The sequence below is a fragment of the Coenobita brevimanus genome, chromosome 87 (genome assembly GCF_032717465.1).
Source record: "Coenobita brevimanus isolate Jiangsu-jjx chromosome 87, ASM3271746v2, whole genome shotgun sequence".
NCBI lineage: Eukaryota > Metazoa > Arthropoda > Malacostraca > Decapoda > Coenobitidae > Coenobita > Coenobita brevimanus.
The window spans coordinates 15697268-15710727 of NC_137040.1; the positions used below are offsets into that span (position 1 = coordinate 15697268).

Consider the following 13460-nt stretch of genomic DNA (forward strand, 5'->3'; position numbering starts at 1 on the left):
TGTTGTTCTTCACTGCTCTCATCACTCCTCCTCCCTTTTTTTCTTTCCTGTCTTTTCTCCACAGTTTGTATTTACCATCTCCCAAATGAACATCAATATCTTCTCTTAATTTGGTCTCTACAAAGCACATGACATCAGGTTCATGTTCTCTCAAGAAATCGTTAATATCGATCCTTGTCGATATGAAACCATCAACATTAGTATATATCACCTTCAAATTATGTTTGACATTTTTAATACCCTCTTCTCTCCTACTCTCTGTCCGTACCACTTCCTCAACTTCTGATCTTTCACAACCATTCTCCTTAGTTTCCTTCACTTCTGTTTCCTTAAATACCATTTCCTTACATTCATATCCAATACTCTCTAAAAAAAGTATTACATTCTTCCTCTGTCCTCTTATCATTTTTTCCTTTACTTCTTCCTTTAATGATTTTAAAACTTCTCTTTCTTCTTCGTTCAGATCTTTTCTTATTATAATATTTTCCATCCCCGCCTCTTTGCTTAATTTCCAGGTCACTTTAAGTATCTCATTTATTACACTTTCTGATGTTAACTTGACTCTCATTGGTCTTGTTTCCCCTTTCTTATAAGGTCCTATCCTCCTTACTTCTTCAATTTCTTTTACCCACTTGTCTCCTTTGGGGTCAGTCTTGCTTAATATTCCTCTCACCAGGTTCGTGTCTCTCTCGAGTCTTACGAACCTAACCTTTTCTTCCTCTTCCCTGTTTCCAAATACTACCACACATCTGCTCCTTTCTACAGTTTCTCTCACTATTTTCTCTTTTTTCTTCAGTATTTTCACTACATTTTCTTCCATTTCTTTCTTGTTCATTTCCCTTTCTTCCTGGATGATCTCTCTTAAGCTGACCACTTCTTTCTGTTCTTCTACGTGTGCCCACTTTGCCTTATGTTCTTCTAATACATTACTCACCTTCTCCGTTTTATTAGTACTCTCTTCTAGTTTCCTCCTCAATTGAACATTTTCCTGCTTCAAATTCCTAATCTCTTCATTCGCTGTTTCATTGGATTGGATCAGACTCTGTATGGTAGTTTCCGTATTTTAAGACACATCCTTTATCACTAGATTCTCTACTTTCTTTTCAAGTTCACTAATCCTCATAATTAATGTTTTAACCAGGTCCATGACATTGGTATTTGTATCAAATCCTTGAAATTCTAGTCCCTCATTGTTTACATTTTCGGCCATGTTTGATGGTTAAATACCAAAACAGCTGTTACCAAAAAAAAAAACTACAAACATTCATGTACAGTCTAGCCAATAAATCTTTACATTTTTGGTAGTCTATTAACTTTCATTATTTTAAATTTAAAACAAGACCTTAAGAGACAGGACAGACAAAATTCCTGAAACTACTTAAGGTTAGCAGCGATGGCTGGGACGTCTGCTCTCTTCGGCTGTTTCTCCGTGTGTGTGTGTGTGTGTTTCCAACTTGTTGAGTTTTTACTCAAGAGCGATTGATGTGCTTCAGGAGAGAGATGGTTGGGTGGACTGTGTGTATTTAGATTTGGAGAAGGCCTTCGACAAGGTACCCCATAAGAGACTAATATGGAAACTAGAGCATATAGGAGGACTGAAGGGGAACCTCCTGGAATGGATGAGAGACTTTTTGAGAGACAAACAAATGAGGACAGTAATAAAGGATAGGATGTTTGGATGGAGGGAAGTAATAGTGTAGTCCCACAGGGCTCGGTGTTGGTGCCAGTAATGTTCTTGATTTACATGAATGATATGGTAGATGGAATGAACAGTTATGCAAGTCTGTTTGCTGATGATGCAAAGATCTTGAGGAAGGTAGAGGTTGAGGAGGATTGTAAAATGTTGCAGGAGGATCTGGATAGGATGCATGAATGGAGCCAGATGTGGGAAATGAAATTCAATGTAAAAAAATGTAAAATATTGGAAATGGGTAAAAGTACCAAGAGGGCATCACTGAATTATTTGATGGGTAATGAACCAATCACAAAAGCGGGAGAAGAAAAAGATTTGGGAGTGCTGGTCCAGGACAGTTTGTCACCTGAAAAACACATTAACAAGACATTAAGAGAGACATATAAACTCCTGACTAATATAAGAGTAGCTTTTCATTATATGGATGAGATAATAAAAAAATTGATAGTGGCCATGATTTGCCCCTGGGTAGAGTATGCAGCAGTAGCGTGGTCCCCACACAAACAGAAAGATATAAATAAGATTGAGAGAATACAAAGAACAGCAACCAAAATACCAGTCTGACAGATCTGTCGTACAGAGAGAGGCTGGAAAAGTTGGATTTGCCTTCTTTAGAAGAAAGGAGAAAGAGAGGTGATATGATTGCAGTGTTCAGGATCATCATGGGAGTAGATAAAATTGACAAAGAAGATCTGTGTTTATGGGATAAGAGAGTAGCAAGAGGATGCGGAATGAAATTGAAGAAGCCAAGCTGCTTGAAGGATATCAAGAAATATAGTTTTCCTTATAGATTTATAGACCTGTGGAATAGCCTGGACAAAGACATCATCCAGTCTAAAAACTTGAATGAGTTTAAAGCAAAATTTGACTCATTGAGAGACGCGGGACCCCACGAGCGTTGCTCATTTCCTGTATATCACAATTAGGTAAATACATAGGAATTTACAGTGTTGTGCAGTGTTAAGAAATTAGAATTCAGAGTGCAAAGGATTAAGTGCAGAGTGCAACACTGGAATATTGCAGCTGGCATGATGCAAGTAAGAACAGAATGTAGAGTGTTAAACAATTATAATTCATCGTGCAAAGGATTAAAGCACAACACTGGATTACTGTAAGTGCTTGAAGTGCACTTCACCACTGTCAGAGCCATCGAGGAGGCAGGTTAATCTTTGTGATGCCCATGGACGTGTCGTAAGTACCCTGTATACTGCTAAATATTTTGCATACTCACTTCTAATTTCTCATACTCTGGTTCCTTTTCATTTATTTCATGGTTTCTGTCCCTTTTTTGTGTGCATAGGGTCTTAAATAGGTGCTGTGTGTGTGTGGCAGGGAGTTATTTAGGTGGCTTTCAAAGTTAGGTTTTCATTCAATGCCCCTGTCCAGGAGCATTTTTCCCAAGTCCTGGACAAAACCAAGTCCTGGACATGCCTTTGGCTCTATTACGTCGGATCTTCGAGGGATTACTGTACCGCAGAAAGTTTGTTTGAAACGAGTTGCTTTCACTCAAATACATACTTATCTTTTAGAATCTCTGTTCAGTACTGGTCATCAGCCATTGGTTTCTTTACTTGTATACAAAAGAACAGTACAGTATTAAAAAAAAAATACTAACAGCTCCTTCCTCAAAAAGTTCCTTACTGCCATGCCACCATCTTAACACTGTTTGTGTTCATTAAATGTCCAGTTTCGTTCATACAGTAATGAGATTGAATACTCCCCACCTTTATAGTATAATACCCTCTTTAGGCACAAAATGATCCACAGGTATATGTGACGAGTGGTGAGAAGGGTGGGTGGTGAAGGCAGTGATTGATTATGTGAGTGGGTAACAGAATGAGAAGGTGTGTAATGGATGCAAGAGCATACAGAGGTTGGGAGAGTGGACTTTCTGACCACCATGTGGTGGTGGTGAAAGTCAAGGTTCAGTTGCAAGGGTAGAATAGAAGGAGGGAAGGACAGGAAGAAGTAGTCCATACAAGGAGGGTAGAAAGGCTGCAAGAGGATGGAAAAGAGACTGAATATAAGAGAGTAGTGGAGTAGTGATTGGGTAAATATGACTTGGAGCAGATGGGGGAGGTGGAATGTGTGTGCAAGATATTCACAGAAGAAATCTGTGTAGCATGTGAGGTGGTGTGTGGGGTGAAGAGAAGATGAATGGGGGTACAAGGAATGGCATGGTGGAATAAAGAGGTGCGACACACTGTGGCACAAAAGAAGAAAGCATATAACGAGTGGATAGGTAGCAGGGGCATGGAGGAAGTTGAGAGAAGAAAGAGAGAGCTATATGTAGAGAGGAAGAGAGAGGTGAAAAGATTAGCAAGTGAGAGTAAGAAGAGAGTGGATGAGGAATTTGAATGTAAAGTGGAGGGAATGTAAGAAAAGGTTCTGGAAAGAGGTAAAGAGAGTTAGACAGGGTGAGAAAGAAGTTAGTCAGAGAGTAAAAGATAAATATGGTAGATTGATAGTGGAGAAGGGAGAAGAAGTGACCAGATGGAGAGAACACTTTAAGGAACTGTTAAACATAGAGAATGAAAGTAATGTGAATTGATGGAGTGTGTGGTGAAATGCTGAAGCATGGGGGAGAGATAGTACAGTAGTGGAATGGATATGGAAGATGTGCAGATTGGTCCTGGAGGAAGGTAGAGTCTCGGAGGTTTGGAAGTCAGGTATAATTATTCCCCTGTACATAGGAAAAGGGAAAAAGAAGTGTGTGGTAATCATAGGGGCATTTTTCTCCTTAGTATAATAGGAAAAGTGTATGGTAGAATAATTATTGACAGAGTTAGGGAAGTAACAGAGGAATTAGTTTGAGAAGAACAGGGAGGTTTGAGTACGGAAGAGGCTGCATAGATCAGATATTCATTCTTAGGTCTTTAGTGGAAAAGTCTCTAGAGAAGGGAAAGAAATTGTATGTGGCCTTAATGGATTTGAAGAAAGCATATGACAGGGTGGATAGACATGGAATGTGGAAAATATTAAGAATGTATGGAGGAAATGGGAAGTTGTTGAGTACTGTACTGTGAAGAGTATGTATGAGGGTGCTAAGGCTGCGATGCATGTGGATAATGAGCTGAGTGAATTTTTCTATTTGAATGTTGGATTGAAACAAGGATGTGTCATGTCTCCATGGTTATTCAGTCTGTATATTGATAGGGTTATAAAAGAGATACAAGACAAGGCAGTGGATGTTGGAGCAGCCCTATTGAGTGAGGGCAGCTTTTGGAAACTACCTATACTGTTGTTTGCAGATGATACTGGATTGTTAACCAGTTCTGTGCCATGTCTGTATATACACAGACAAACCTATAGTAGCCAAAAAAGCCAAGTCCATATATATATATATACATACACATGCACCGTACTTGCCTAACTCACTGTAATTTCCTTCTGAACTCATGCTGTGAGTTGTAAAAACGTGAGTTTAAAAAAGCACACCTTATGGGGAAAATTATATTTGATTCTGCCGTGGTGTCAGGTAGCCTGGTATAACATTAACGGAACCCCTCTTAACACCACTTAACACTAACATCCTGTCTCAGAAGTATGTAGTGCATATCTTAAAATGATAATAAACAATATTAAAAGACATTACATATCTTTGTATGATAAAAAAATACTGAAAAGCATTTTCCTAACTCCTACTGATGACAGTGCTTATGTCGATGAGAGATGGGTAGTGGTTTTGGCACACTAGCCTAGTTGCAGTACTGGCCACTAGGTGTAGGTGTTGTGGGTGGAGAAAGCATTGTTCTGATTGACTGCACAATCACAGTGACTGTGTGCTTAAATATGATTGGCTTCCAGTTGCGAGTTGTGGCTACAATACCGTGAGTTAAACATCTCCTCAGAAATAAACCATTTTCTAGTGGAAAAACGCAAAGTTAAAGCATTTTCTGTGAGAGTGGTGATAATGAGGACTTAGATAAGGACACCATGAGTTAGATGATTCGTGAGTTAGAAGTCCATGAGTTATGTGAGTGCTCTGTAGTTGTTTTCCGGGGAGGGGCATTAACCCTCCGCCAATCCACTTGCTGTCACGTAGGGAACATGTATTGGTTGGTTATAGGATTACCACCCACATTGTAACTGCTTTCTTGGTTTATAGGAAATTATTTGGCTTGCCACTCAATGTAGAGGTACCCTAGAAACAGAGTACCAGTACAGTAAGTGGGTGGATGATAGGCATCCCCACCTACCACAGATCACTTACATGAAAAAGCATGAGTACATCCATTTGAAGATCACATGAATATGAGACACACAGAGTTCATTGCATTAGCTCATGGCCAATCCCACCCATGTAACTTTAATAATGTTATATCACCCCCATCCATAAAGAAACAAGAAATGAACAACTGACCAACACTAAATATGAGTAGATCAGTAGTATCCCCCCTTCTGCATCCAACACTGCAGTTCACAGACATTTGTAAACACATAATCACCACAATCAACCCAAACCTTCAGCCAGATAGCATCCTTTAAAAACCACCACCAGACATAAACACAGAAACTACCCTACCCAGAGGCACAAGTATCACCACCAGACAAACTCACCTCAGAAACCACTCTACCTAGAGAAACACGAGAACACCTAGCCAGACTATGATACAGCCACCGCCCTTGTATGCTGCAATACAAACTCTTAAAACTCTCAAATAATCCACTTTTCCCACATTACAGTGCAGCTGTCTACACCACAACACATGTACACTTAGTCACCACATGCACCACACTGTCACAAAAGAGGCAGTTCTTCAAAATAATGAAAGACTTTGGGGGCAACCAGTCGAAGTTGCTGATATTTTGTGGTCCACTGGGCTCACAACAAGATTGAACCTGAAGAAGAAAGGGAAACATTGCTTCAGCAAGAAAGAAGGTGAAAGGGCTGATAGAGTGATAGCAGCTTGTAAGGAAAGCTAGCCTGGAGACAGTTTTTTCATAGCAATCCCTCACTGAGCATTTCCAAGAATAGAATATGATAAAACATCGTAGATGATGGTTATGATAATAATGGGGCGGCTGTCAGTGCCAATAAAATTTGCTAAAACTTTTTCAGAGTGAAGGTGAAGAACTGATGCAGCTGGAGGGCAGTCCTGTTGCTCCAGATCCTCCTGACTTGGACATGGAGGTCATACTAGATGAGCCGCCAGACTCTGCACCAGAATTCAACTTTGAGTTCTCAGACATCACTTCATATAGGTATTTTTTTTTTTAAATCTTTTTCCAGGATATTGCTTTTACAGTTTGTGCTTTTTCTTCTTTTATGTCATCTTCACAGAATTTTAATTCTTTTACCTCTGCATCCCTTCCTCTTCATACGTTTTGTTGTAAATTCTTATTTATATTGTTTCTGGTTGCAGAGAAAACAAAAAGTTATACCCTTGTTTTCAATACAGATATCCATCCCCTTTATCAGTGCTGTAGAGGGATGTCTTCGTGTGGTGGGTGGCCCTCAGTCCCCTCTTTATCCCCCAGAGGGAAGATGGTGGGCTGCAGAAAGGCAGCTTCAGCTTGAAGTTCACTGGGTTCATTCCAGGTGAACGTGGGGGCACAACAACAACAACTCCTTTACCATTTAACCCGTCACGTCCCGACCGATTTTCCACCACTGACTCCCCCCCCCCCCCAATCCCAACCAATTTTGGATTTTTTTGGGAGGGGCTCAAACCTCCGCTTTTGGTGAGAAACATCGAAAATTCATAGAGAAATCGCTCACCTGAGGTTTAAAATACTCGATACAGCTAGCAGTACTCCTTACCTTACTGGGTTTTCTATCAGGCTGGCTCCAAAGAAAATAAGTTCTATGGGAGGGTAACTATTCCACACCACTCATTAATGGTATTTATTTATTTGGTACAAATTTACATGTAGTACAAGAGTATATTGGTTTTCACACAGTAATATAGGCAGTAAGAGCATTGTTTCACTCACTAACACATCAACATACCTGACCTTTTTTGGCGACATTACCTGATCATCATTTCTGACTGTTTCTTCCTCTCATTCTATGTAAACTTTGTCCTCCACATTGTCATCGATTGGGGAATCACTCTGGCCCTGAATGTCTTTATTGACCAGGTCACTGATAACAGGTGTATTGCCGAGACAATGGTGTGCGGGGGGGGGGGAGAGAGGTCATGCAGAGTAAGGCATTGTCCCTGCCTGGCATCTTGCAGAGGAAAGTGTCTCGTGTATACTCACAAAAAATCGCGTGAAAATTGAAAATTGTGCAAATTGTGAACCTTGCAATTGCGCGATGCACTGCTGCGTCGATGGGACTAACTGTGACAAAACATTGCGACGTGCCCATACGTCGACGGGATGCCTCGGGTTAAGATGCATTGCTGAAAACCCGATATGGTGAATGATTGTAAATCAAAGAAATTATAACATGGGTTGACTGGGAATATATCCTGTATATTGTATATATACAGTGATCAGAAACATTCACCCCAGGATTGGCTTTCTTGTGCAGTCACATTTTCAATAAAATTCAAAACTCACAGTCATTGTTGTTATAGTTGTGGTGGCCTCAGGTTCAGTTGCATGTGAACCTGGTGGATTGCTGGCTGAAGTTACCCTTCTCCTGAAGTGCACCACCCTTCTATAATATCAAGAGACAGGGAGGGAGGTGAGGGACTTTTGTACTGCATTATCTGGCTGCCTGGTGATATCAGTGCCACCATGTAAAGCCATCCTTCTACAGGAGTGTTTCCCAAACTTTTTTGGCTCCAACCCTGAACACAGGTTATTTTTGGCCTGGCGACCTTCAGGGTGGAAACTTAATTTTAGTGTTTCTTCATTTAGAGTTATCAAAAAAAAATTAGTGCATAAAATGCAGTGGACAGCATAAAGTAAAACTCGGTAAAATTTATTGAATGAATTTTACTGAATTTTAATTTAACTCATAATCAGTAAATTTTGATACTTCTTATGTTTTTAGAAGAAATAAAAGGCACAGCTTCATGTAAATGTAATTAACCCTCTCGCGCACGATAAGTTTCAGTAAGTTTTCCGGCGCACGACTTTTTTTGTGTAGCCGCCCGGCCCGGCTGCCTGCTCGCGGCAAATAACACGTATTCTCTCCTTATTTTCGCCACCCAAACATCAATATACTGCCATGAAACCTGTGTCATGTTATTCATCGATGTTTGTTCTAGCTGATAAGCACCACAAAAAGACAGGAAAACATGAATAAATCAACATTAGGCGGCCTTGAATAAAATTTCGCTATGTCACGTTCACTTCCCAACATCACCATTCGAGTGTTTTCCATCATACAGGAAAATGTTATTAGAAGTTTTGATAGAGAATTTCATCAGCTTTCTAAAGAGACAAATCCGGTGTTGATACGATGTGTATTTTTGAGAAAATAGCCAAAAACTGAAAGCCATTTTTGAAAAAAAATCAAGGAGCTCTAATATGGAAATTTTCTTGCAGATGTTATGTTTTTATTGTACAATATTATGCAGAATTTCACCAGCTTTCTAATGAGCACCTCTTGGTTTCCATACGCCTCATAGTTCTCGAGTAAATCGGCAAAAACGACTGGGAACTCACGTCCATACGTCACTTTCGTGATGTGCGCACATCGTGTCGTGTACATACGTAGAATTTACTGCTGTTTATCATGGTTCATATAGGAAATCGATACGTCCAATAGTTTTCGAGTACTTGGCCGACAGTGAGATTACTCCTCTGAGCGCTTTCGACTTTACCGAAAGTCTGTTCCCCCAACTTTTCCAACAGAAAATGCTCCCAGAGGCTTATATTCTGCAAATGAACATACGTAGAATTTACTGCTCTTTATCATGGTTCATATGGGAAATAGATACGTCCAATAGTTTTGGAGTAATTGGACGACAAACGTAGAATACTCTTCCCCACCTACATGCGAGATAAAAAACACTCTTTCCCTACCTCACCCATGGCTACATATTTTCGCTCGTTACGTTTTATTATTTTCTTTTTTTACTCAAAGTATACACGTAAAATATCATAAGGTTTTTGACAGCGCTGTCAGAAACTCAACATGACCACTAGTCTTTTGCTAGTTTCTGACAAAGAAGCTGAACTTTCTTCCATCTCATGTGTGTGTATGTAAAAAACATTGTTTATTTGTGTAAAAAAGATTGAACTATAGAAATAGGTCAATATACAGATCAACAAAATACGGATAACTCACTTCTTCCAGAGGTGTTGAGATGCTGACAGTAGCTTGAAGATGAGGAGTTATGTAGTGAGTGAGTGTGTGCGTGTATTTACCTATTTACCTATTTGTATTTACCTATTTGTAGTATACAGGAATTGAGCAATGCTCGTGTTGTCCTGTCTCCATATCCACATTTATCAAGTCTACCTTTACACACATGAATGTTTTTCTCATGCACCACCTCTTTGTCTAAGTCGTTCCAAATATTTAAGTATTTACCTAATATACCTAATTGTGATATACACGGAATGTACTATGCTCGTGGGTTTCCGTCGCTGTTTCTCAATAAGTCGAATTTAGCTTTAAACTCGTTTAAGTTTTTAGACTGGACGATCTCTTTGTCCAGGCTATTCCATAAGTCTATACTTCTGGGTGAGCGTGTGCTTCTGTGGGTGAGCGTGTGCGTGTGGGTGAGTGTGTGCATGTGGGTGAGCGTGTGGGTGTGGGTGTGTGTGTGTGCGTGTGTGTGTATGTCTGTGGCTGCGGAGTATTTTCTTCTCTCCTTGCGATACATTTGCCTAAAACACATGCGATCCACACAATAGATTTCTCATCGAACATTCGCTGCACGACATACGTATGTACATGTGGCTGTAGCATATTTCTTGTCTCTGACACTTGCACCTTGTTTTAGCTAAGTCAGTGAATGCATGAAATATTTCTCTGTGAACACTCACTGCGACTCTATTGTATTGGCACACACTACACTCCTTCACGAACACCCACAGCATGTTTGACGTATATTTCACACAATTCCATACGCATTTTCACTATCAGAATCACAATAATTCCATCACTAAACACCTATAATTCTTCCTTCCCAACTATAAAAATTGTACGTGATGCTTGCCTCTTTCCACACTATGGTGTGGAATCACCAAGCCAGCCACAATATCTGGCCACAACCCTGGAATATGCATCAGTAGTCTGGAGTCCTCATCTAAAAAAACACATGGACAAGATTGAAAAAGTTCAAAGGGCCACCACAAGATGGATACCAAGCTTAAGGGACCTAAGCTATGAAGAAAGACTAAATAAACTGAATCTACCAACACTACAGGAGCGAAGGAAAAGAGGTGACATGATAATGCTATATAAGTGCATATCAGGGAAGGAGAAAATAGACATAATTGATTACTTAACATATGGAGAAGCATCAGCAAGAGAACACTGCAAAAAACTGCATAAGAAGAGAGGTGATAAAGACGTAAGGAAATTCAGTTTCCCAAACAGAGCAATTGATCAATGGAATGCACTACCGAATGAAATAGTGTGTGCCAAAACAATTCACAAATTTAAGGATATGTACAATAAATATGGTTTAAGACACGGGACAGTACGAGCTTGACTCATTCCTGTAAAGATACAGTTAGGTAAGAACACACACACACACACACACACACACACACACACACTTATTGAGAAACAGAGACGGGACCCCACGAGCGTAGCTCATTTCCTGTATATCACAATTAGGTAAATACACACACACACACACACACACAAAATAATTAAGAAAAGCAATAATATAATTTTGGTGGGTGACTTTAATTGTAAAGAGGTGAACTGGGAGGAATGGTACTCGGGAGGCGGCGAGGATTCGTGGGGCACTATGTTATTAAATATAATAATGAATAATGTGATGACGCATTGGGTCAAAGAAGAGACACGGTTTCGAGGTGAGGACACACCAGCAAGTTAGATTTACTGTTCACCAAAGAACCCGATGTAATAGAATCATTGGAATATCTCTGTCCTTTGGGAAAAAGTGATTACATGGTCATTGAGTTCCAGATGTTAATAGGAAACGTCGAGCCAAGAGACGAGCTTCATAGACAGGGAAGATACAATTTTGGGAAAGCAAATTTTACAGGACTGAGAAACTTTTTTGAAGATGCGGATTGGAGAAAATTCAGAGAAACAAGAGAGATACAGAGGAAGTGGGATATCTTTTTAGACCACTATAATTTGGGAGTGGAAAAATTTGTACCAAGAGTAAGAGGGAAAGAAAACAGGAAAAAGAAGTGGTTTAATAGAAGGTGTATGATAGCGAAAAAAGAGAGAGATAAGGCGTAGAACAATTGGAGAGAGAGAGGTAACAACAGAACAAAGGAAGAATATAAAAGAACAAGAAATGAATACACAAGAATACGTAGAGAAGAAGAAAGGAATTTTGAAAAAGGTATAATTGACAAATGCAAGGATGAACCCAAACCGTTTCATAGATTTGTTAATGGCAAACTGAAACAAAAGGAAGGAATCACCAAACTGAAAGTAGAAGGAGAGGTCTTTAAGGATGCGGCAATGCAAGCAGAAATAATGAACAAACGTTTCCAGTCAGTTTTCACTAAAGAAAAGGAGCTTGTGGAAGGGGAGGGAGTGATTAGAAATGTTCTGGTGATGAAAGATATAAAAGTGGAGGTACAGGAAGTGTATAAATTACTGGAAACTTAAGAAGTAAGGAAGCCCCAGGACCTGATGGAATTTCTAATTGGGTGCTGAAGGAATGCAGAGAACAACTGGCGGATAAAATTCACAGCTTAATCATATGCTCACTGGAAGAGGGGAAAGTGCCAAAAGAATGGAAGAGGGCAAATGTGGTACCAATTTACAAGGGAGGAAACAGGGAAGAACCCCTGAATTATAGACCAGTGTCTCTAACCAGCATGGTCGCAAAGTTGTGTGAGAGAATCCTGAAAGACAGATGGATAAAATATCCGGAAGAGATGAATATTTTGGCTGAATGTCAGTTTGGATTCAGAAGTGGAAGGTCATGTGTTTCTAACTTGTTGAGCTTTTACTCAAGAGCGATTGATGTGGTACAGGAGAGAGATGGTTGGGTGGATTGTGTGTACTTAGACTTAGAGAAGGCCTTTGGCAAGGTACCTCATAAAAGACTTATGTGGAAACTAGAATATATAGGAGGACTAAAGGGGAAACTTCTGGAATGGATGAGAGACTTTTTGAGAGACAGACAAATGAGGACAGTAATAAAGGAAAAGATGTCTGGATGGAGGGAAGTAACAAGTGGAGTCCCTCAAGGCTCAGTGTTGGCACCAGTAATGTTCCTGATTTACGTAAATGATATGGTAGATGGAGTGAACAGTTATGCAAGTCTGTTTGCTGATGATGTAAAGATCTTGAGGAAGATAGAGGTTGAGGAGGATTGTAAAATACTGCAGGAGGATTTGGATAGGATACACAATTGGAGCCGGATGTGGGAAATGAAATTTAATGTAAAGAAATGTAAAATATTGGAAATGGGTAAAAGTACCCGGAGGCCATCACTGAATTATTTGTTGGGTAATGAATTAATCACAAAAAGGAGAGAAGAGAAAGATTTGGGAGTGCTGGTCCAAGATAGTTTGTCACCAGAAAAGCACATTAACAAGATAGTTGGAGAAACTTATAAACTCTTGACTAACATAAGAGTAGCATTTCATTATATGGATGAGGAAATGATGAAAAAATTGATAGTGGCCATGATCCGCCCCAGGTTAGAATATGCAGCGGTAGTGTGGTCCCCACACAAAAAAAAAGATATAAACA

General features: G+C 39.7%; 1 protein-coding gene across 1 annotated transcript in view; it reads left to right on the plus strand.

Annotated features, from left to right (window-relative positions):
- Camta (Calmodulin-binding transcription activator) overlaps positions 1 to 13460 on the plus strand; it is a 1827966-nt gene that overhangs the window by 1435127 nt on the left and 379379 nt on the right. Inside the window, exon 26 of the mRNA XM_080281035.1 lies at positions 6756 to 6898. Within this exon, the coding sequence (XP_080137161.1) occupies positions 6756 to 6898 (143 nt within the window). The remainder of the gene's footprint in view (positions 1 to 6755; positions 6899 to 13460) is intronic.